This window comes from Conger conger, chromosome 2 (assembly GCF_963514075.1).
Source record: "Conger conger chromosome 2, fConCon1.1, whole genome shotgun sequence".
Classification (NCBI taxonomy): Eukaryota; Metazoa; Chordata; class Actinopteri; order Anguilliformes; family Congridae; genus Conger; species Conger conger.
This window is the reverse complement of record NC_083761.1, coordinates 19,276,476-19,302,068: the sequence shown is the minus strand read 5'-3', so window position 1 is coordinate 19,302,068 and position 25,593 is coordinate 19,276,476. Positions and strand designations below refer to the sequence as shown.

General features: G+C 44.0%; 1 protein-coding gene and 1 long non-coding RNA gene across 3 annotated transcripts in view; one reads left to right on the top strand and one right to left on the bottom strand.

Moving 5' to 3' along the window:
- Positions 1-659, bottom strand: part of LOC133122751 (uncharacterized) — a 9,567-nt gene extending 8,908 nt beyond the window's left edge. Inside the window, exon 1 of the long non-coding RNA XR_009708134.1 lies at positions 541-659. This is a non-coding gene — a long non-coding RNA (uncharacterized LOC133122751). The remainder of the gene's footprint in view (positions 1-540) is intronic.
- Positions 1-25,593, top strand: part of mxi1 (max interactor 1, dimerization protein) — a 26,793-nt gene extending 1,200 nt beyond the window's left edge. The window contains exons 1-6 of one of the 2 annotated variants that reach the window (XM_061232899.1): positions 1,130-1,597; positions 1,975-2,089; positions 6,251-6,280; positions 19,203-19,317; positions 22,033-22,210; positions 22,762-25,593. In XM_061232899.1, the coding sequence (XP_061088883.1) occupies positions 1,525-1,597; positions 1,975-2,089; positions 6,251-6,280; positions 19,203-19,317; positions 22,033-22,210; positions 22,762-22,925 (675 nt within the window). In that variant the 5' untranslated portion in view covers positions 1,130-1,524 and the 3' untranslated portion in view covers positions 22,926-25,593. Of the gene's footprint in view, positions 1-1,129; positions 1,598-1,974; positions 2,090-6,250; positions 6,281-19,202; positions 19,318-22,032; positions 22,211-22,761 lie in introns of those variants that run through there. The other variant, XM_061232898.1, reaches the window with a different exon arrangement.

Below are 25,593 nucleotides of genomic sequence, written 5' to 3'. Positions count from 1 at the left end.
ATCTTGTACTTTTAATAAGCCACAGTGCCACGCATTAATAGACAGGAGCCGGAGGAGCGACAATCACCGATGTTTGTGTTAATTCACTCCCGTGATTAAATGGAAACCGAAAATGTTTCATTGGTGTTCGCATGTAATAACGACGTGCAATACTGCAAAACCTAATGCCATATTGTCTAACATGTATGCGATGTAGTGTGCAAAAGGGTATATGCATCTAACGGATGTGAGCCTTTTTTTTCCCTATTGGAGAAAAGACCCATTCATCGTAGTATTTTGGCTTATGTACATCTAATGTAAGATATAGCTAGATGAAATATGGGTTTGTTTTTCAATATTTTTCATTTACCAGCATAAATTTGATGCAGCAAAATATACACACATTTATTCGTCACTACAGAAGTGCAGTTTCCTTTACCATAAGAAAATATGCACGTGGAATAGTTAATTTTAAAATCCAAGCCCCATATAAAACGGCACCTAAAATATTGAATTGTGTTGTGTATACCTATGCTTCCTGGTATTTTCAGAAGTACTCACATGGTTTCCACATGGAGCAAAGCCTCTCGTTATGATTGGATTAAGACGAGTTAGCTGGCTGGATTTAACTGCACGGTTATCCAATCAAGCGTCTCCATTTTGGTGACGTCATGTGTTGCTGGGCCTGGCTTTAGATGTCCAGAAAAACATGACAGTTCTTCGGATTTGTGGGATGTGTAGGCATTAGTCAAAGCTTCAGCTAAATCGAAAATAGCATGCATAGAAACAAAGAACACCGTTGCAGGTCTTTTTTTCAGCAAATCTAGTTATATTGTCCTATAATAAACCGTTATTATTTGTACGCATGCATCGTAATATGACGCTTTTATGCTTTATTGATGCTTTAACATGTTTCACCAGTGATTGGCGTAAAGGTTTTAAAATGGTTTGATGCCTTTTTATTTAGTCGTACTGTTTATTGAACTATAATTTTAGCTGGGAAAGTGTATATGTTATTACTAATGTGGTGAATTTGGTTTTATTATCGTCAAATGAAAAGGGAATGGACTCTATATCCCATAGACCTTTGCGCGGGGGGTAGTATCCGCCCCTCAGCTGTGAAGCCAAGTAAACAAACTGGGGGAGGAGTAGTAACAAGCAGCAGGGACTTTGCAGGCTCTGGGCTTTCGGGGGAATTTTTATATCGTTTATATCAGTTTTATACCATTTGTAGTAGTTTGTTTCCTAAGAATTTGTAATACTTTGCTATCCTGATCTTAATTTGATTGATTTTTTTTTAAAGCCAACCTTGGCTGAACGTGTTAGCTCTAAGCTAACTTAGCTATCGTCTGCTAAGAGTAAGACATATTTCGGTATTCCGGTAGCAAGATATAGCCAGCTGACAAGCTATACGAAAAAATAGATAAAGGACTAAAGTTACCTCCGAAGCAATACTATATGAAACACGATTGTTTATTTTAATCGGAAAGTTGTTTGTACAGCAATATTTCTATAAAACACCATTGCCAGTGAGCTACATCCAGGATGACGGCAGTGCAGCTTATTAATATCCAGATGTTATTGGAAGCTGCGGAATACATAGAAAGGAGGGAGAGAGGTATGTAGTTGGCTAATGTTACTTGGTAGAGAATTGCATTTTTTCTGTTTTGTTTTATTTTCCATCAATGAAAACATCACATTTTGCGGATCAAAATGTTCTGTATTTTCCCACAAACGTGTTTGGGTTTTAGAAGAGAACCTATAACCATGACATTAATCCTCGCGATGAGCTAACAGCTAGTTAGCAAGTAGAGTGGAGTCATACATACCGTTGTATTTTTCCATGTTATATTTATTTATGCATTTTTTAAATGTGTATATAATAATTTCATTTTTTAATTTAAGTAAAATGTTGTTGTTAAATAATTCTACAGGGCCGCAGGGATCATCGACACCTACGTTTGCTCCGCTAACTGAAAATGTTTTCTTCACCAGAATGTGAACACGGGTATGCTTCGACGTTTCCATCAGTTCAGAACACAAGCTATCAGAGACAAAGGAAATTTCGAAATAAAAAGTTCAACAACCATAACAATAACAACCACAACAGGTAAGCAATTCTGACGTTGTGTCACTTCTGTATGTAACGTTAACGTTAGTGGTGTTTGTGTTTTGCTCGCTCTGGTTCCATGTATCTCTGGAAAGCAAGCGAACGTTAGAAACGTTATCGTGTAGTTATAAGTTATTGCTTAGGTTGTTAGGATGCTTCGCGAACTCATTAGTAGGCTAACGTGCAGCATGTACCATGAAGTTAATGTTAAGTCTAATGTTATTCCGCAACATGAATGCTGGCCATATGTGGTAACGGTATTGATATTTATAATGGCAACCTGTCGAAGATGAAGTGGGACTTGCGACGACATGTTTTTGAAATGAGCTGCTTGCTAGCCAGCTAACATTAGCGCACCTATTCAGCGGTAACTTAAATGACATCATGTGGTGAACGTGTGGAAAACGCTTCCCGTTCAAAGCTTTGATTTCGATACTGAAACATAGACTAATTAGATATATTAACGATGTCATGGAACACAATTACACGTAAAATGTAAAATTATCCAGATTCTCGTTTAGATGGCGAGCTATTTGCTGCTCAGTTAGGAGGGGGGGGGGGGGTCTCAGTAGCTCGAGCTATCATCAGCTGATTGTCAAACTGACTGCAGCACTGAGGTTAGGGACCGTGTGCGATTGGCGTGATCTGCTCTGCTTACGAAAAACAAGATTTTAATGTATTTTCACACACAAATAGCGCTTTCTTTGATATGATTTAACCTACTCCCAAATTTCAAACGAAAACGGCGTACAATTATTTATCTCCTGAAAATACACCGCCACATTACGCTAGCTACGCTAATGCTTGAAAGTATAGCGAAAGGCGACCAATTTTATCCTTATCCCTTGTGAGGAAAGCGTTGTTATTTAGTGCGAGTCTTTATAGCTAGATGGCTAGGTGACTGCGTGCGCGACGTTTTGTGGAGCTAAGTGAATAGAAGTCGTTGAATGGATGGGTTTGACCATTTGTTCACACGGAATTGTGTCAAGAAACAAACCATCTATTATTATCTCTGATTTCCGCATTATTGGCTGGTGAACGTTATTGAATGGTAGAACATGCATCCTTTAGGTCTCTGCAGTTGTAGCTACCTATTAAGTCGGTATTTGAGTGTATGCCATTATATTCCTTTGGAATAGTCGACCTAGATAATCGTGTAATGATAATTAATTACATGGTTATGAAGAGCGTCATCCAACGTCGGTGATATGTGGGTGTAGCATTCCTGAACCTAGGACTAAAATAAGATTACCTCTCCAAGGTCATGGAGCCAAAGATTAGGAATCCACCACATTCTGCGTTTTATTTCTCTCATCAGAGTAGTTGCATTGGAAGTATTGGTGAAGGCTTTCACATCTTAATCCACTGATGCATTTTAATCGTTGGACGTAGGTACCGACAAATGTCCTTGCTTACATTCTTTGCGCAAAGATCTTCTGTCTAGCTTATTTTACCACAAACAACCTTGTCTCAGTTTGTTTTTATTTTTACTTATTTATTTTAGAAAACGCATCATGAAGCTGATGTGTCAGCTAAACTGAACATATATTAAATGAACGTGTGACCAGAAGAATATGTATTCTGACCAAGATCACAAGGTTTTCCTTGGTATGGCTTTTGCATTGGGGTGTGTGAGATGAGCCTCTGGCATGCATTGGTTTTGGCACTTCCTCTTGTGCATAAATAATGTTTAAAAAAAAAAAAAAAAATTCTGCTGGCCTGCAAACTGCAGTTGTGTGGTTGGGGGGGTTCTGAGACGTGGGTGTTATTTTTCTGTCCCATGCATGCAGGAGCTCGACTGATAAGCCATGAAAAAAAGGAAAGGAAACTGCATGGTTATGCAAAACTCATCGGGTTTTTGTGCTCAATCATGAATTCAAACTGTTGGCTGGTGGCCTCACAAGGCCATGCTGTCTGCAAGCATGTTAGAAAGTGAAAGATTTAAGATACGTCTTCTTGAGAGACATGAAGCATATCACTTCGCTGTTATCTTGGTGCCAATTATTGCAACAGTGTTCTGGCCTAATTGGTTGGCTTGGAGCTCCAACGAAGATGCAAACTGATTGCTTTCTGATGCACTGCTTAGATTAACTGTTGTACAAAGCAGTTTTTAGGTTTTGAAATCAGTACCTGGGCTTTAAAGCTTGTTGCTACTCCTGTTAAATTGGTTTTCATTGTTTCTTCTTTGTGGAGCTATTTGCAGAGTAGGTTTTCATCCAGTTTTTTTGTTGAACCCACAGTTTATCATTGACCATCTTTAAGACACATCAGAAATGGCTATGCCTACAATTAACAATATACATCTCACATTGAGCTTATTGTGGTATATTGCAAACTAGGTTTGCAAAAAGTTAAATGTTTTCACCTATCAAGTTAAAGGCTGAGGTGAATCAATAGGCTCCTAATTGACGAAAGTGTGCACACCTGGCCACCAAAACTAACCGTTTGGTAGATTATGAAGAATTTACAGATATGGTAATGAGTACAGCATATTGTAGGTTGTACTCAAGAAGTTTAATGGAAAAAGGTATGAAAAGAGAAGAAAACGCATGACTTGATGGAGATGGAGAACCACTGCCATAATAGCAGTGCTTACAACATAGTCCATTGCCTTCAGTCCAAGGTTACTGCACCAGTCATGTTTTTCACACATAATGACATTTTCACAGCATTCAACATCTCATCTCATCTGATTTTGCACTCAAGAGTGCACTTGTATGATCTGATACTATGCACTCGTATGGTCTGGGCTCTTGCTCCAAGGCTTTGATACACCATAGCCATTGCCATCACAGAACTACATCTGTATATGGTGTCTTGAGGATACCATTTTAAAAAGAAATACTATAGTATGTTAGTTTTCAACTCGTCTCAACGTGTCTTGGACAAATCTTAAGTGAGTAATGCTGATGTGTGAAAATTGCCAGTCATGGCTGTAGTCCTGGTCATGTCCCTTGCTCTTCACAGTTCCTACCTGTAGAAGACCTCTTCCTTGTGTAAAGTGTGTTTGTTTGGAGAAATTGGGCAAATATAGCAACCGCTTTCATAGCGTACATGTCAACACGAGTCCCATCCCTCCAGTGTGAGAGTATCTGCTGCTAGCATGCATTTTGTTCCCCTTTCTTAAAATTAAAAAAAAAAAAATTTCTCAATCATGTGAGCACATGTTGCAAAGCGCTGGAAAGATTTCAAACTAGAATGTCCTCAAATTGAACTTTCTCAGCAGAGGGCAGGCTGATAGTCGGCATGGTGCCAGTGACGAGGTCCGATATTAATAGTCTCTGATAAAGAAATAAAGGGAAGTGCTACAGGAACCTATGGGGTGTTAGCCTCCTGCTGCATGGAGTTAGTTAGTCTAGAGCCAGGTTTTTCTAAACCACCAGTGAGTGCCTGCTTGCCTTCACCATGTGGTCACACAAAGAGGCTCTTTGGAGACCGGATGATTCACTTTACATTATTAACACCTCCGCAGGCCTCTTGCAGACACTGGCTTGCACTCAGTTGACTACTGTGCGTTGCTGCTAGCACATGCTGCCCAACAGATTTCCTTTTTAATGTAATTTTTTGTGGTTCATACAGGATGGACAATCTGTAGGCAAAAACATATATATTTTGTTTTTGTGGAGCAAAATTAGATGATTGGCCAAGAGTTATATACCGTGGGCTACACAATGTTTGGCACCCTTGCTAAATATGCACAAAAATACTGTAGACTAAAAAAATAATACGGTTATTGATAAACTATTTTCTGATGTTCAGTGTCCTTTTGTTGCGGATTCATTGGAATCAACTAAAGGCTTACATTTTTCAAAGAAAATGTATTTTCCCAAAAAACTGGTTTCACAATTATTTGCACCCCTGGTGTAATACTTTGTGCAAATACCCCTGGCAAAGATGACAGCCATGTCACATTTCATATAATGTGTGATAAAGTTAGAGAATACATTTGGAGGGATATGTGACCATTCCTCCATGCAGAACTTCTTCAGTTCAGACCACAGACCATTCCAGAACATGGATGCTGTTTTCACTTTAACATTTCTGTGTCAATTTTGATTTATGTTTGGGTGCAAGTCATACGTAGCTTCCTATTAACATCAGTGACTGACTTGCTCTTTCTCTCCTACCCCTCTCCCTCCCCTCCCATCTCTCCCCTCACAGGTCCACACACAATGAGCTGGAGAAGAACAGGTGAGTCATTTTTCATTTTCCTCAAAAGTGTCTCCTCTTGGGTGTGTGACAACGTGACCATGCTCCTTTCCGAACAGCAAAAGTGCTCTGTCGGGTAAACTTTGGCTTGGACAAAAACTAGCAGCAGTACACAGGCCTGGGGGTCTTTTCTTCCAGGGACAGCTCACAGTGGCAGCTTATTAAAACCGAAAGTAAGATGTGACCTACTTTTGCAAATATAAGGGCATTCCCTCTCCCCTGACACTCCGTGCTGCCATTGGGTCACACCGCTGCACCGCTGTTGCTAAGGTTTCAGGTTACAGTGCAAGGGTATGGGTGTTAGACAGAAGTGAAACTGAGCCAATAGTTTGGATATTTCAGTGCTTGTAGATTATATAATGCTGGGTGCAGCCAGATTCAGTAAATATAAGCGAAAAAATATTGCACTTTTAACAAGGCAGAATACTCTCAGCTTTTCAAATGTAACTCGTTAAACGGACACATACGTAAAGTGCCTTGTGTATGCCGTTTATCATTAGTGTTAGTGAGTGAGTAACTTTCAGCAAATGGCTCTGTTTAGCAATTTCATACATTGCAGCCATTTTTACAGGGGTTAATAATTGCAGTGTGAATCCCAGACATGTCTGCTCAGTTACGGTGCATAAGGGTTTGGGGTGGTGACTGCAAAATCTGGACTGGGATACGAAACACTCACTTCAAAGGCATTTCTGGGCTTGCATCAGCGTCTGTAATTACAGTGCAGGGTGCTATCCAGAGAAGCTACCTCTGAAGAACATGACTGACCAGGCCTGCTGCACTGGGATTTCTCAGACCTATAAACCTACGTTTTATTGGTCTCTTTAACCGGGGGTCACATGACCACGAGAACAAGTAAGGTGCTCGTCAGGGTCTGCATTAGGCATCGTGATTTTAACGCCATGCACCCATGCCAACTGATTTTCGCAGATAACGCCCACATAGCTTGTGTTGCTGCATCATGTATGGAGATGGCATCCAGTAGGCTTGGTGGCCATGATCAGTTGAGCTCAGAGGTTTAAAAGTGCAAACTGCCAGCCACGCCATGCGATAACATTGCGAGGCTTCTTAGGAAGCAGGAACGAAACCGCTACCACACACCCTGTGCACCAAAATAGTTAGAATTTTGGACTACTTAGAAATTAATCTTGTCTATAAATCTGTCCGCTTTCTCCGCAACTGTAGTGTTAAATACAGAAGATGGAAGTCCTTTCGACCTCGTTTGCTAATGTTTTCTCATGAAATCCACATGAAATCCTCTACTAACGATGAGAGCATGACAGTGTTGTTACCAAGGTGTGCTGAGGTGAATGAAAAGCATGGGAGGGTGGTTGGTGATTGTTAATGGAACAGTGAAACTTTTGCAGTACGCATTCCTGGGTGTTGTCCACCACGGTGCCGGCAGTCAGGAGGTTCCTCGACCAGCAAGATTATCCACACGTGAATCTATTTGTTGTTTTATTTTCCTTTAATGCTATCTTGGCATCGAGCCAAACATGTGACTGTAATTTCAGACACAGCCCCACTGTACGTGATCTGATTTAGCAGCAGAGTGGCGTCTGATGGAGCATGGCCCCATATCAGTCTCGGTTCTTGAGCCATTCATGACTATCGGCACCTGGATCTGAGTCAGGTGACCCCGGCTGAAAGAGGCCTGGAGAAGATGAAAGGGTTCCCGCCACATTCCACACACTCTCACGGCATCGGGGACTGCCGGAAGATAAGATTGTGTTGAGGGAACCCTACCTAACAGACAATTGAATTGACAAATTGCATCACGCAAGGAAGACGCACGGCACCTCATTTCTGCTGATGACTTAATGGGGTTTTATTTGTGTATATTATTAAGTTGTTCATTGGACTTGTACTCTCGTTCAGCCTGACCTGCACAGCTTTAGAAGTTAAAGTGCTTGGCACGAACGGAAAACTAGAAAAAGCAGTGCTAATGAAATGCACTACTGGGCGGTGGAAATATAGTATGGCCCACACCACGCAGCTTGCCACCAACAAGACAACTCAGGGCCATCTTATTCAATTCATTTATATCATTGCATTTCATTTATCCCTTTCATTCACTGCTGTAAGGAGCATGAGGGGGGAATTCACCACTGCCGTAGTCCAGTCCAGAAGGTTCTGTCGCTCAAATCCTGTCCATTTAGTTACGGTGTTGTTGAAGTGGAGTTGTCGAAGTAGGTACTTTAAGCGGTGGCCCATGTATAGACCTCGGATTGGTTTCAGCAAGTGCAAGTGGTTGGAGGATATAGGCCGTGGGAGTTTTTTGGCTTTGCCGCGACCAGATGTTCAAAGCCACCTGCTTCCACCCTCTGGAGCCTACGGCCGCCGCTGCGTCCCGGAAACAGATTAAAGCCCCCTCCAACCAGCCCAGCTCTGTCCTTAGCACTACGGGCTGACTTTATACAGCACCGCATGACACTCTGTTGTAATGGGATAGAACCTTGTGGCTTCTTTAAGCTCTTCCCGGATGTGTCCTATTTGTCTGGTGGAGACGGTCTCCTCTGGTCTTTCCTGACTGAGACTGGGTATCTGTAAGAAGAAACGGGGGCAAAATAGCATAACATGCGAGGCGCTGTTGAAAGCACTTACTGAAATTCATTGTGTATGTTTATAGTTGACCAATGGACCGTAGTGTGGTCAGGTGCATTAAAAGGCTAAGATGGGAGATGCGTAGGGCACCATCTCCCCTCCAGGGTTTATTTGTAAATGTGTCAATTCTAGCTTCATACCAGATGGAGGCCAGCACATGTTATCCCAGTGGCCATCTCCCCCCTCCCCACAACCATCTTATCCAGCAGTTCCCTTTGTTGAGTCGAGCCTTCCCTCGGGACAACTTAACAAACGGGCAGAAAGATCTGACAATGAAGTCCCTTACTTACAGAAGGATAAAAGACGCATGAAAGCCCCAGCGGTTGATGGAAGGATCGGTCACGCAGGGTGTTTCTCGACTGCTTCTGCGGGTACTCGACTGCTGTGAATGTCGAGCCCTTCTGCAGAGCGCCTGGCAGAGTGGCAATACTGCCGTTGGTCAGTGTCCGGACCGCTTGCCGTCTGCATCGTGACTTGGTGATTAGCTGCTCGTTAGCACACACCTATCATCCCTTGCTCCTGTTGTCCTTTTATCTGGAGCCTGTGGACCATGTCGCAGTCTGTGTTTTGGCTACCGCGTGGATGTGCGGGAGCAAGGCCACGGCTCATTTGCGAGGGAGAGGCCGCGTGACGTCGGCGGCAGTTCTTCGGCGAGCGCTCCGCAGGACGAGGGCTCCGCCCGTTCCGTGAACTTCCCTGGAACGACGGCGTGGCCCCGGCCGGGTCACCCTGGAACTGTTTGTTCCAGACAACGTGACTTCCGCGTAAGCTTTTCTCGGCCCCTGAAAGCAGCTTAGCGCGCTTGATCTTTGCTGTGACGAGCGCACGTGCGCTGGTCGCGGTCGACGCTAATCTGCCCGAGCCGGCCCGCGCGGCCCTCGCAGATCACAGCGTCTCGGTCCGGGGCCCCTGACACGACACGCCAACACGCGAGGCTCCAGACGAGCCGGCGTTTGGCCTTTCGCTGGACTGATAAAGCCTGACCCAGGGCGAAGACCTTGCTAAGATGGAGCTCTGTACTTTGGAGCTGATCTATATTTCTCAGTGCTTAGGAGAGCGCTCCCTGAACTGCGCGACCGACCAGTCGGTGAATGTGTTCTGGACTCGAGATAAGGTACATGTCCAACTGCATGCAAAGTAGTTCTGCAGCTGTTCCCCATCCAGGTTGTCATCGGCTTGTGCTGACCTATGCGGACGCACAGTTGTGTGTGATCGCTCTTTCTGCACTTCTAACTTCTGTTAGAGTCACGAGTGAATGTCCTCCACACTACAGGCCCGCTGGCTGTCTTGAACTGCTCTGCAAAGAGGAGTTTAACACATCGCAGCTACACTTCCTCCAATTCCCAAGCTTTTACTCTCTGTGTATTGCTCATTACTGTCAAATTATCTACAAAAATGTCCCATTGCGAAGTTATATTGCTAAATCCCACTTAACACTTCTGCAAAAATATGCATGTCTTATACCACCGATTATAATTCATCTCTAAATGTGCCACTCATCGCATTGTTATTATTGTTCTTGTTTACTGTTGTTCCTTTAGTCAAAATGGCGCCCCCCCCCCCCCCCCAGCCTTCTATACTGAATAATGTATTTCTCAGTATTACCGGCCCTTACGATAATGTTGCATCACCCGAGCCAACCGTGTTTCTAATTCAGAATGCAGCTTGCGTTAGTGTCTAATTGCCGAGTGATAAACTGCTGAATTTAAAGGATAAGGCTGGCATAATTTCATATTTTTCTTAAGAGCAACATTTCCCATGAAAAGGCCAAAACCTACAATAAATGTATCCCACAAGCCATTCGTTTATCCTGCAACGAATTCTAGACAGTGCCAGCTATAGCTAATATCCTGGTAGTCATTGTCTTTGGAAAGATTTGTGGCACTGACCTACTGAAAATGGTCCCCATCAAAATTTGCTCTGCTTTGAAGTTAAATCTACACTGATTTTTTTGTGATAATGGGTTGCCTTTTCTCAGCTGTAGGCATTTCATTTTAGTGCACAATTTCAATGAATGGCTTGCTGGGTGATTGCAAAATTTTGACTACTGAAAGTTGGACAGAAGCATTGTCATTTTCGTTTCATGTTGACAAATATGAAATTATGCTGACCTTATCCCTTAATGAACAGAACCGGGCTGCCCTCGCTGTAGTGCCATATAGCAAACCGGGCTGCCCTCGCTGTAGTGCCATATAGCGACAATTAACGTTTATCTTTGTTGAGCTCAACACTAAAATATTTGTTTTTATTTTGTGGCTTGGGCCTGTTTTCTCATAACAAGCAGACCTAACTGATCTTATCCCTTGAGATTCCAGGCATAGGCTTTTATCGGCTCAAAACTTTCAGCCCTTTCTAGGCATGCCGTGATGGTCCAATCACAACCCTCCCTCTCCATGTGCCACGCCCCTCCCCCTCCTACACTCCAGTCTCCATTACTGGGAGTACGAGATGAACACCTCACGAACCACGCTGTGTTTTAAACGATGATACGAACAAGGAGAAGTAGTGGTGGGCATTGGGCAGGAAAGCCATATCGGAGTATGAATGAGAAGAGTGCTTGCATATGGAGTAGAATGTGTTTTCAGGGCAGCCTTGTCATTTCCACCGTTTAATACAAAGCCTGTGTGACCCTTGTGTACTGGAGTGGTGGGTCCTCATCTTCAGTGAAGGGTCAACCAGTGCAGATGTGAGAGTCGCATGACCCCTCTCTCATGAGCCTTTGTTTCTGGATGCCCCCGTGCTCTCCTGTAAGTGCGTCTGAGTGCTGGCAGCATGGGCTGTGCTGCGGGCTGCGTTAAATCCTGTGCACGTGCGAGCTAATCCCCGTGTTCGCCATCGGACTCGCTGGGCTCCGGTCCCACACAGCTGCTGGGGCTGCACCTCTTCCGGCCGCACGCCTCTCTCTCTCTCTCTCTCTCTCTCTCTCTCTCTCTCTCTCTCTCTCTGTCTCTCTCTCTGTCTCGCGCTGTCTCTAGCGCTTTCTCTCTTTCTCTGTCTCTGTCTCTTTCACTGTCTCTCTCAGTTTCTGTCTGTCTTTCTCTGTTGTTCTATCTGGCTCTCCCTCTCTGGCTCAGTCTCTTTCTCTTGCTGTCTCTTTCTGTTTCTGTCTCTCTCACTGTCTCTAGCTCTTTCTCTGTCTCACACGCTCTCTGTCTGTCTCTTTCTCGGCCTCCGTTTCTTTCTTTCTCTCTGTCTCACTCTGTCTCTCTGGCTCCGTCTCTTCCACTCTGCCTCTCTTTATCTCTGTTTCTGTTTATCTTTCTGTCTCACTCTTGCTCTCTCTTTATCTCTTGCTCTGTCTCTCTCGGCCTCTCTGGTTCTGTCTTTCTCTCTGTCTCGCTCTGTCTCTTTCACTCTGCCTCTCTATCTTTCTGTTTCTGTTTGTCTTTCTGTTTCACTCTTGCTCTCTCCCTCTCTCGCTCTCTCTCTGGCACTTTATCTCTACTCCATTACGTCTCTCTTGCTCTTTGTCTCTCTTTCAGAAACACTTGTGCTCTTGTTCTTCAACTCACTTGGTCTCATTCCCTCTCAGTCACTCACTCGATCTCTCAATCACTCGCACTGTATTTCTGTCATTCGTACTCTTGCAGGCTCTCCCTCCCTCCCACTCTCCCTTCATACATCGCTGCAGAAGCAAATAAGGCGGTGGGTGGAAAGGGGGGTTTGACAACAGTCATATCAGACTAGTAATTATGCCCATCTTTCAATATCATCTCCGCTCCTCTCATTTCCAGATGTGCGTCAGATTCCAGTAAGGAGGAGTGAATATGAATCCAGGGGTGTCCTGGACTACTTTAGTTTCTGATTGTTTTTTAATGAAGCCATTTTCATGGTGCAGGATGTGTCATTCATCATCATCGGATGGTAATTACGGTGACGTTATTTGGTGTAAGAAAGACCTAAAGCACAGCCCAGACCATGCACTCCCAAGCAACGCCTTGACAGAAGCCTTTGTAGACTGCCTCCTATTTTTCACATGGTGTCATGTCCTCTCACATGAAAAGGATATATTGCACAGTAAGAACAGTCTAATGGTCCCCTTATACTGTATGTTTAGCATTGCTGTTTGTTTGCAGTAAGAATGAATTGCACATAGCACAGTAAATATAATATATCCTCAGAAAAATGATTTGGAAAAGGCTTTTTTCCCCAGAAATGTGCCATAAATCTTTACTACCAGGTATTTGAATATAAACTGTATTTGTTCTCTGTAGAATTACTGGTTATTGGACTGACTGAAAAGTGGCCTATTTTTACATGCAACTTGCGTGCAACCTTTTCCTGTGGTTGAGATGAAGGCTGTCTTGAGGTTACGCTCACATAAAACGTGAAACCGCTCACTTTTTCCCTTTGAAGATAACCCTCGTGTTGCCGACCCCTCTTAAGGAAGATCATGCAGAGCGCTGCGTCTGCTAATAGACTTCAGCTTCTCTCGTGAGCTCATAACGGGGGAAGACCGTGCTTTTTGCCCGGCCGAGTCTGGAGGTTAAGTTTGGCTTAACCCCCGTGAATGGAATGCAAGCTTTCAAGCCTGAGGTGGATTTCCCGGGTGGCATAACAGGCTGGATGTGTATTCAGGGCTCTCGTAAGAAATAACTAACAATAGCATAGGTACTGTAGGCTACATGAAATTAGTTTGTGAATGGAAACGCATGTCGTCCGATATCGTCCGTATATTGCGAAATACACGTGCTAGCGAAATAGCGTGCTCAATTATTAGCTTTTAAGAACGGCCTTGGGAGAGTCTGGAGGGGGGGAAACGGGCATATTAACCTGCGGTGTGGTCCGTTGCGCTGCTAACGGTCCACGTGACCGCCAACCGCTCAGCCATCATGTGAGGCGGGCCTTTCAGGAACGCGCAGGAGCGAATAAAGACCTTTTAGAATAACCTTGTCTATTGTGCTCTGCGCTACTCTCGAACACGGACCTTCGCGACGCGCTCGACGGGAACACCGTGTCCGCTAACGCCGCTACATGTGTACACGAGCGCCACGGATCCCAGTGCGCCGTGTGCGGGAAGTACACGGCATGTGCAGTTGTTAAATGAAACCTCCGGGTGAACCGCGTTTGTGCTTTGTAATGGGCTGCTGTATTCCTTTGTCCTCTGTCCTTTCACTGGATGAGTGACGCTATAGGCGTATGTTTGTTTTTCCCATCAATGTTGTTGTGACTGAAAGACACTCCATTTCAGTCTCTTAAGTAAAGGTTTATGCTATGAAAAACATGTCAGTAGTATATACATCCTTTATCTCAAGAGTATCAATAGAGTATTGAGTATGTAGGTGTTATTAGCCTTTTTTTGGGGGGTGGGGGCAGAACTGTTGACACCCAATGAATTCTACCATTGTTCTGACTAATGCCCATTTTCTTTCTACAAAGCACAATTACAAATATTTTTCTGCCTATTTACTGTGTCTAATTCATGGTTGTCTGAAATATACCTCCCAACAGAGGGGAAAATTGCATAAATAACTTTGGGTTACAGCCTCCTGAAATGTTCTTACAATGCCCTTCCCTTAGGCCCCCCCACCTCCCCTCAAAATCCTAGGAGGCCCAATACTGCTGAAAACCAAGGGGTGGAAAATTGCACCTTGTACAAGAGAAGTGCTTATTTTGGTTTCAAAAGGGCACACATGAACACCCTATAATGGTGCCTCAAAATCCTAGTTGTGCTGAGCAACAAATAGATTTATCCCCAGAAGAGTGGTTATTACAGTGTCTGGAGAGCCGTAATGTATGTGCTCTGCTTTTCATCTGGTACTCTGTAAGTGGACAGGAGGGGGGGGTTGTTTGAAGGTGGGAAAAGTGCTTTGTATATTATTATTATTATTATTATTATTATTATTATTATTATTGTTATTATTAGATGACATATCAGGACACTTATCATAGCTAGTTTTTTGTTTTGAATAAAGTCAAATACTGTGCTATTTATACTTTCTATAAAAAGGGGCGAATGTATCCTGTGCCACTTCGGGAATTTCCACAGATTTAAATTTTTCCCCTCCTTATTCAGCTTCTACTGATAAACCTTTTACTGTATAAAACCTAAAATAATAAACTATTGGTAAATTCCATAATATCTATGGAAACTTCTTTCGTTGAAAGTTTCTAAATAATGTTTTGTTTATATATAGACTACACTAAAGCTGGAAAATCTACACCTGCTATACTTGTAGCATTTCTGAAGAATGTGACACTGCGACAAATGTTAAGATGCAGCATACCGGAGACACGCGAGCGCTCAGACTTCACCCTCAGCCAGAGCAGGAAGGACACTCCTAAACGTATAACAAAATATGACTAATAACAAAAGCGCCAAATCCGCTTGTTTGCTCGGCTGAGCTCCTTTTCAAAGGCTATCCGAGATAGGCCTCCTCAGAAGACGATAAGGAGAGGAACCTGCGGTAAAGAGCTAGCGGGCTAGCGGCGCTCCACAAAAGCGCTTTTGAGCTGTGGTTCAATGGGACCTGCTCTGGCCTTCAGCAGACACCCCCGTGGCACTGCCCTGCCCCGCTTGAGCTAGCATGTCAAGCACAGCCACTCCGCTGAAGCGAATCCCTGAAAGGGAGGGAGAGGGAGAGGAAGAGATGGAGAGGACAGGGAGAGTTTACCTTTAAATTGTTGTATTCCTGAAGATAATTGTTGTTCCGGTATGTTTAAAATGTATGTGTCTGAAAGCTGCAAGGACATTTTGGCACGTGAAAAAACTGATAACACGACAATGATTGGGGCATAGCAAATACCAGGACTAAATATTGGTCATGTTACTGGTTTTGCATGTGCAAAAGGGGTTAGCATATGCTAAAGGCCTAAGTAAATCAGGCCCTAAGTGTTTTATAGTCAGGTTGTTATTCAGTGTCACTTTGTCACGGAAGGAGGGGAAGAGAGAGAGCGCCAGGGAGGAGGAGGAGGAGGAGGAGGAGGAGGAGGAGAGTGTGGTCTGGGTTTGGGCTGTGCGTAAGCGGCTTCAGGCCTCGGGCCTACTCCCCTCCCAAACGCTTTGTCTGCAGGGTGGCATGTGACCAGCGAACCCAGGTCCCCTGACGCTACAACCACAACCTCCTCCACCAGCTACAGCTACAACCACCTCCACCACCTACAGATACAGCTACAACCACAACCTACACCACCAGCTACAGCTACAACCACCTACACCACCTACAGATACAGCTACAACCACAACCTCCACCACCAGCTACAGCTACAACCACAACCACAACTGCAGCTGCTGCAATCCCCCATTGTAAAAACACATACATGCCTTTGTTTTAAACATCAGAGAAAGTGGTGGTTTAATCTGCCGATTAGGGGCATTAGCTCCGGAGGTACGAGCATGTCAAAGACATCTAACCCCCATCCTGATGAGCTGGTTCCTTGCATGGCAGCCTATCGCCATTGGTGTGTGAGTGAGTGAGTGTGTGTGTATGAATTGGTGAAAGAGAGGCATTCATTGTAAAGCGATAAAGATTGGATAAAAAGTGCTATATAAATATCGATTTACCATTTACCATGATTAGCAAGCAAGGTGCACCATCAGTCCTGTGTGTACAATTGTCCCATCAGGGTTTCCATAGAACACGCAGACTAGCACATTGTTTTAGGAGCTGGCCTTCAAATGTATCATGTTGAGTGTTCACTTATAGCAGGAACCTTCCAGGAACTACTTAGCAAAGCTACTGAGAACTAATTGTATTGAAAATAAACTTTCCATTGACCCGCTACGGATAGAGCTCGTATAACTTCCCTGGAATAGCCGGATTATTAGCCAGATTAGCGGCATCGTGGGAGGTGTCACCCTGCAGGTTACCCTGCTGTGGGGCCTTCTTTATTCTCTGGTACATGGGAATGCGTGTCAAGGCGCCAAATACATTCTTCATTCATCTCCAGATGTAACCCCAGGTTCATTTTACAGATTTGCGTAAGGCAGTATTGTGCCATAATAAGCCCATTAACAAAATCTCATCTTTCGCTTGGAGAGAGATTTTCATATTGCATGTTAGCATGAGCGGAGCTACACGCCATTGCTGTCGTTTGTGGTTTAATCGTACTGAGGAAAATCCTCCCCTTCCCCTGCCTTGCACTTTGTGACCTTAATATCTTGCGTGACTTTACGCGGTGGGACTCGGAGCATAGCCGCTCAACGGCGCCGAGGGTGAAATGTTGTTGTTTTTTTTTTTTTGTGTTTTTTTTCTAGCATTTTCTGCATTTGGACCGTCATGTGAGCGTGTGCTATAAACAGTGGTGTAATCTGCCACAGATGGACTCGCAGTCACAGAGCTGGGTGCTGTTGAGTGCTATTCATAGAGAGAGGGAGGGAGAGCGAGAGAGAGAGATCCTTCTCTCTCTGTTGGAAAGCCACAGATGGTGAGGGGACAGGGTTTTTTAAAATGTTATTTATTTTTTAAGCGGAACTAGGATGGTGTGTAATCTGTGCCTTTATGTTGTTCAGACTGAGGGGTATCACAGCACCCACAGGCGAAATGGAGAAACCTAGTTTCCTCTGTATAAAGGGCTCTCTTAACGTAATGTTGAAATCCCTGCACAATGCACACCGAATTGAGACCTGCTTATCAAACCAAACCGTTTACAATCATTTAGGAATCACTCGCAACCTAAATAAAACTTGGTTGCAGCACTTGTGTGTTACCCACAATTCAAACCCATCACTTGGTCAAAATGGCTCCTGGCTGAATGGTACCTCGGCTGTGTAGGCAGGCACACTGTAGCAGATAGCAGAGGAGATTAGCAGACCTACACTTACGCTCCAGGCCTTGAGCTTTTATCTTGAACGGAGAGACCTGCATTGCTGCGTTGGCATCACAAACATGAAATAATGAAGATTACAATGCGTCCCATGATTCCCTCTGATCGTGTATCTTTAGGGAATGTGACCATAAACGATACACCGATGTCTGAACATGTCTGGCAGGATAATAAAAAAGAAAGCAAGGCTTGCTTATCTGTGTGTGTGTGGTCGTGTTCTCTAAAGTTAAAAAGGGAAGACAAGAGAAAACAGACTGAAGTTGAAGTATTTGGGGTCTCTTTTTTTTTCCTGGTTTTTTTCTATTGTGGTGAACGGCGGGAGGTTATCGGTGTTTATCAGAGTGAGCTCCTGACAGCGCCTCCTTTATCAGCGAGGAGGAGCGCGCTCTGGCTCCAGAGCAGGGAGGACAGCCGCTCTGGCGGCGACAGATGGGGTGGAGCGTGGGCGGTGAGAGCAGACTCCTGCTGAACGCGTGCGTAACCCCCCTCCCCTGCAGGACCGCAGCACGGACTGTCGATAAATACAGACCAGGCGCCTGTTGCGTCACCCACGACTACCCACGGGCTCATGAGAACGCGTTTGAAACCCGGGAAGTCGAGCTTACCGCCGTTATCACGAGCTAGAGACTGTGCGGTAGGGAAGCCGATGCAGCTCCTCCACTAAGCGTTTCAGAGGGAGTGATGTAATCTGTCCCTGATTCGTCCACAAAGTATTGCTGTATTGTCCTAATGACACAATTACTTAAAGGAAATCGGCGCATGGGGAGGAAGAAAAAACGTAGACAAAGAAAAAAACGTAGATTGCGTCTATGATTTCCTCTGGGGAAGAAAGCTTGACTGTCTTTTGACCGCAATTGTACCATTGAAGGTCTGAATGACCTGTACTGGAGCCAACTACAGTGAAGCTAGTGAGCACCATCTCTCTCGCATGACCAGGAAATGAGCTTTTTAAAAAAATAAGTTTTGGCCTCTTGGAGAGCAGGGGACGTTCTTTCAGGATCCCCCCTCAGGAACAGGCGGAGAGCTGGAGCATCTCTGTGGACAGCTCTGGAGTTTGTGGAGATAAGAACTAGCCAGAACCCCTGAGTGTAGATGGTTCCCATCTGATTCCATAGTGGCATTATTCTTACTCCGCACAACAAGGTCTGGTCCTCAGATACTGATTTTTATTACCTGTGTTAAAAACCAGAACAGCCAGGGCCCTTCGTGAAGGCAGGGTAGAAAGAATGTTCTTTCTTTCTCGCTTTCGTTTTTGCTCACTTGTTCCACAGGATTCCAAAACATCTGTGCGACGATGTTCACGATGTATGATGGTGGAACAAGTGTCGGTTTTGTTTTCTCTCCTCTTTGTCGTGTTGGTTTCGTTTTGGGTTGGTTGCATTCCTCATAAAGTGCGTGTCCTTAGAGCCCGTGGCGTTTGCCCTTTCTGCGATACATCTGCAGGAACCTCCCATTTGCATGGTGAGCGATGTTCTTCTTTCGATCTGTGGGTTTGGCGAACGTGACGGCTGAATTTCCTCTCTCGTTCTGTCTGCAGGCGAGCTCACCTCCGACTGTGTTTGGAGCGATTGAAGTCACTTATACCACTGGGACCTGACTGCAATCGGCACACCACGTTGGGACTGCTCAACAAAGCCAAAGGACATATTAAGGTACTGCCAGACCCTCGAACAACACTGCTGAATGCTAATTAAGGAGTATATGACCCACAACTGAGGCCTCAAAACACACATTGTTTTCCAACATCTGTGCTTACAACTTAAAGGGATATTTCACTTTGGTAGGCCACTGGTCATTTTGTGGAACCCCATTGTATTTGCATAAAGTGCATACTAGCAACATCAGCTGTCTCTGCTAACTGGTAGCATTGCCATTTGTCCCAGTTGTCCAGCTCCCAGTTCACTCCAATGCATTTTCTGGAAGATAATGTCTGAGCCTCAAAAGAGACCTAGAAACAGATATTGCAGTACTTCCCTAACTAGCAACAGTGACCTTAGTGTTAATGAGAGTGACATCCCAAAGACCAAATGGCCTCGTGACTGGAAGATAAGAACGTAGGCACAATCTGGCCTTGCTCTGCCTATGACGTTGGCAAACGGCACTCCCAGTTTTGGTTGAATACTCTGCCCTCTTCACCGCCCAACACGCTACACACACACACACACACACACACACACACAGTGCCCTTTTTTTGTCTCTTTTCAGAGGGAAGAGAGTCTCCCACTGGTCTTTGATGAGCTTAAATCAGTTGTGCCCTACCTTGCAGTAAACCTGCTTGCATATTGATGGATGTTTTGATGGACAAACATCCATCAATAATGCATGTTCTTTAGCTCAGTTTAGCTAGCTGGGAGTAACCGTGCTCAAGACATTCGAGGCCATCGTCAGGAGCGACAGCACTTCGATGGCAGGCGATGAAGCCATGAGATCGTGTGGGTGCAGTGGTTAAAGAATGCACGTCATTAACTTGCCCGACCAGTGCCTTACCCTCACTCTAACTGCCGCGAGAAGCGTGCTCTGCATCATTCACAGGAAGATTTAAAGTAGTAAAAGTATTCGAGAGTGGGCGAAACTGGCAGACATTTCATGTGCAGGAATGTGGACACCGTTGACACACCACTACACCCACTGCTGCCCTGTACACTACATTTCTGAAAAATACTCGTGTTTGCAAAACCAGTTTTACTATACATTTGGCATTTAGACTCACTTTGCTATCAAAGTGCACTGGTATATCTGCAGCTATTTATAGTAGTATCCAGTGATGATGAATAATGAAACGCAAGTGGATGCCAATGCGTGCCCCTCCCTTTGCTCTATACCACAAAAGGGAGAAATAGTTTGCATATTTTTTATTTTGAAATATAGATACATGTGTAGAAATGCAGTACTTGTGTTGATGGTTTACGGTAAATCCACTCCATACACACAGACTTAAATATGGAGTTATTTGATGCTGCAATATCAAAAGTGATGGGAAAAACCACATTTCTTATTAAAATCAAGGGGTTTGATATGAGTCATGTCAGGGTCATGTTGGGACATTTTAGAGCTGATGAAAAGGCTGTTGACAGACTCGTGCTGAGACGCTGGAATCCCAGCTCTGCAGGGCTCAGCATTGGAACAAAATGGCTGTCCGAATGAGGAATGAGGCTGCTCCTTCATTCTGATAAAAAAACAACAACAAAAAAAACTGGTAGAAATGTTGTATCTAGCTAGCTATTTTCAGTAAAAGCTACAGGCAAAGCATGGGAGGTTATGTGCAGGCAAGGATGTATGTAGTAAGTCACAGAAATATACACAATTAATACAGTCCTTGCAGAATTAATGCAGAATATAGAAATTTGCTATTGACACCAGTGACTGCTTTTGAGTAAACGTCTCCATTACAATGTTTTTTTTACTGCCCATTCAAAATGGAGTAGGTGCTTTCTATTTTTCTCCTGCTCGCGTGCTGTGTGTGTAGACAAAATCATCTCAATTTCACAGACGCCTGTCAGGTTGACAGGATCTGTAACTTCATCTGTGACAAAAGCGCACAGCCTAGCACATCAGGAATATCTATACTGTACTGTATTGGAGAGCGATAAGGGCATGCGCTCTCTCCTGAATACACCAACAACAATGCTGAATGTATTTGCTTGATCTATGGTATGTGGGTGGAGTAGATATTGTCGCACAATGGGTGCAACAGATTGGTCCAGAGGGAGATTAACAGGCAAAAGGTTCTGTATGCAGAACATCAGCTACATGAACCTGGTGTAAACTGGCAGGAATGATGGTGTGTCTCTTGGCATTGTCCCTACTCAAATAAACATTAAATACATAAATAAAATAACCCATCCCACTCGATGCTGGAGAACTCCCCATCAGTCGTATGTTCTCAGCCTGACCGAAACCCTTGCACAGAAAGGTGGACTAATGCTTTAAAGACTTGACATGGCAGTGGTTTTATTTTACTGTGTAGTACTGAACCTACTAGAAAACTGGACAGTTAGAAAATGTTCACTTGAATGCTTCGCTTAATCTTTTCCAAACATACACGCACACAAAACATCAAGAGCTTTCGTATAAAGCTACATTGATCGCAATAGCTATATTTGTGTGTTGGATGAATGAAATGTGAACATTTGCCATCTGAAACCCACAGAATTCCGGTCTGCTTATGTCAATAAGTGGCACAAACAAATGCATTAATTCAATTGCAGAGTAATTCAGTTCCATTTTAAGTTTGGTGGGGTTTCCTTGGCAAGCAGGGGAATTTGAAACTGGCCATAATCTCAGTGCTCTTAATGTAAATGTCGTCATAAAAGCTGTTTGAGGTCTTTATTGTAATTTGGCCTCTGTACATTTCTCTGTTGATGTAGAGACTTGAAGAAGCGGACCGGAAGAGCCAACACCAGCTGGAGCACCTGGAGCGGGAACAGCGCCACCTACAGCGCCAGCTGGACCAGCTGCGGATGACCGGCACGGGGGACGGAGAGAGAATACGAACAGACAGCGTAGACTCCACCCTGTGCTCCGACCGCTCCGACTCGGACCAAGGTGAGTCCAACGATCCCCTCTGACAGCGCCCCCGTAGTCACTGAAATCCTTCCACAGTTACTAACTCCACCACTGTCCCCACAGTTACTATCAACGTCCCCACAATCACTGACACTGTCACTAACAATGTCCCCACAATCACTGACCTAACACGGCCCCCACAATCACTAGCAGCATCCGCATAGATACTGACACTGTCGCTAACAATGTCCCCACAATCACTGACCTAACACGGTCCCCACAATCACTAGCAGCATCCGCATAGTCACTGACACTGTCGCTAACAATGTCCCCATAATCAATAGCAGCATCTGCATAGCCACTGAAACTGTCGCTAACACTGTCCCCACAATCACTGAAATTGTTTCACAGTAACTATCATTCTCCCCACAATCACTTACAGAATCCCCATAGTCACTCAGTCCTTACAATCACTTAACACCCACAACACGAATCACACTTTTACTTGTGGTGTTTTTCGGCGTCCATTTTGTTTGCCGTCACACCACCGCCCTGTGCTCACGCTCTATCCCCCTGTTTGTGATGCGCAGAGGAGATCGAGGTGGACGTGGAAAGCACCGAGTTCTCCCACGGAGAGCTGGACAGCGTGAGCACGGCCAGCACCAGCGACCTGGACGACCACAGCAGCCTGCAGAGCACAGCGAGCGATGAGGGCTACTCCAGCTGCAGCGTCAAACTGGCCTTCTCCTCCTAGAGCCTACCCAACAACCCCCTCCCCCCCTCCCAGGGGCCAACGAGCCACGCCCTACCACAGCCACCCACACACCGGGGGCGACCAGAACTCCACCCGACCGCAGACCCGGCTCTGTAGCGGGGTCTAGCAGCACAAAACCCACCTTAGATTCCGCGGCTTCTCTTTACTCCACTTTCCTTTCTTAGCAGCAGCACAGGGACGAGGGGCAATGCCAGGAGATTGTCAAAGAGCTGGTGAACGCGATGTCATCGGCTGGGGGACGCGAGGAATACGAAAGGCTAACGTTTTTGCGACGGCTCTCGTTACAGAAAGGTTTGTTTTGAAGGACTATAACCGTTCACCGTCTCTCGGCGTTGACGTTCGGTTTCAAAAGCAGCTCGTTTTTACGCCGAACTTATTTAAAAGAATATTTATATTTTAAACTGACATTTAGTGAACCTGTGAAGAACAAACCTTCATTTTCAGAATGAAATGGAGCACTTTCATTTAGATGGGAGATTCTAATGGGTTTTGTTTTTTTCTTTATTTTGCTTAGATTTTTCTTTCTTTCCTCTCTGTCTGCCTCCGTCTGTACTTGGGTTCTGATCTGGTCAGCCATGTTAACTCCTGTTCCTCTGTCAAGGAACAAATTGAAATATTGAACCTGTGGGGTCACAATTCCACTTTTGCCATATCAACTTTTCTTGAGCATTTTTGTTTTTCTTAAATCACTGCTCAACACCACAACTTCGGCTCTGAAATTGGTGCTACATGAAACACACCCAACAGCGCAGACTGTGAACTGGCTCATAGAGCAGTTCTGAAAACGTTTCGTCAAAAGGAGGAAAACTCATACCCATTAACATGGGTATTCGGTGCATTGTAATTGCGGAATCATATTTTTGATTTCAGCAAGCAGCTATACCATAAACTATTCTGCACTTGCCTACATTATAGCAGACCATAGAACCGGCACGATGAAACTTTTCTTAGACGTGTCCCTCCTAGCAGTAAGTCAGAAGCAATAAGACTCATAGTCATTCGTCTTGACAATTTTGGCTCGTTTTTTTTTTTCTGAGGCACACATCTGTGGCCGTCCAAAAGCAAAGCAGACTTGCTTGTTTTGTATATACTTACAATAGTTCGATAAATTAAGATAAAGGAAAATAAATAAAAAAAGGAGAAAAAATGGTAGTACCCATGGATAGAAATATCGCCTCTGTTGCTGTTTGTCTTGTGTTTTGTGCATTTTAAATTATATTTTTTTGAAAAAGAAAAAAAACGTATTCTCTTCAGAGTGGCAGTCTTTGTGGCATGGACAGTGTTACTTGGTTCATTTTACTGGCTGAAACGTTCTAAAGTTTCCATTCCGTAGTTGCCGTAAAGGAAACGTTACGCTTTAGTTCAAGACACAACGAGAACTATATTGGTCATTGGACCCTACAAAAAAAATCATTATAATAAAAAAAATTTAAAAACAAAAAACAAAAAAATGGAGGACTTCTGTTGATAAATGCTAAGTTTGAGTGGCTCTCTTATTTATTAGATTGTTTTCAAAGCTGAAAAGCATTCCACTAGTATCGAGGCTGAGACTTGAGGCGACCAGATCCTGTCGCTGACTACCTTTAATCGCCTCTCGAGGTTTCCCCAAATTGCACTTCCAAGGTCTAGCTTTCCTTTGTCTCTTTCTTGTTTTATTATAAAGACTATCCAATGTATTCAGTCTTTTATGAAAGATGCTATTTACAAATGGATTGGGTTACCCTTTTATTGTTTAAGTATTTATTTGAATTCTCACCCCTTTCACAGACGGGCGAGGAAAATGAACATACTTTTTCCTCCCGTCGGTTTTAGTCTTACTTTATGCTTAAGTTTCATTCTTTATTTTCAGAATTGGTTATGGTTTTTGAGGAAAAAATGGTTGTGCAGCCATTTTTTTCATGTTATGATGGACACATGAAATGTAATCTTCCCATGCCTGTACCCAATGACGGAGAACTAAAATATGTTTTCTGTGTCTTCCTAAACCAGATGTAATTGGGAATCTCTGATGGTAAAGTACATGTATACGATTTAGACCTGTTAACACTTAACCTGGCTAATATGCAAGGTAAAGCCCACCTAACATTGTAAGTTGGCCTTGTGAAAGATATGGATATGGACTGCAAATAAGAGGGCAGTAGTCATGAACTAGATCCAACCGAGGTCTGAAGAATAATTGTTTTTAACAAGGCTATTTTTGGGCTGTTTATGAAAATGGGTTACATTTTCAGGACCATTTTTTTTCCTTTTAAGTAAAAAAATGAATAAAATCAGACCTAATTATACATTAACCACGATTAATGCCTTCTTCCAAGGTCCTTTCAATAAATCACCAAACCGTGTCTTACAACACACCACCAGAGTCCACTCCTGCAAGGGTCGATTACGTTTTCGTTGTTCCACGTCTTATGTTTTGGTATTTTGTATGTTTTTTTTTGTTTGTTTTTTTTCTCTTCTTAAAAGTGCACTATGAAAAGATCCACATTAAGAAGCAGTGTTTCCAATTCTACATCAATGTGTTTGGTCTGTGTCCTGGGGCCCATAGGGCTGTGTGGTCTTGGACCGGCAACATGTTATTTTGTGTAGATATTGGTTTAAAGACACTGGCAAGGGAGAATGGGTCAACGAATAAAGCTTTTCCACCCGA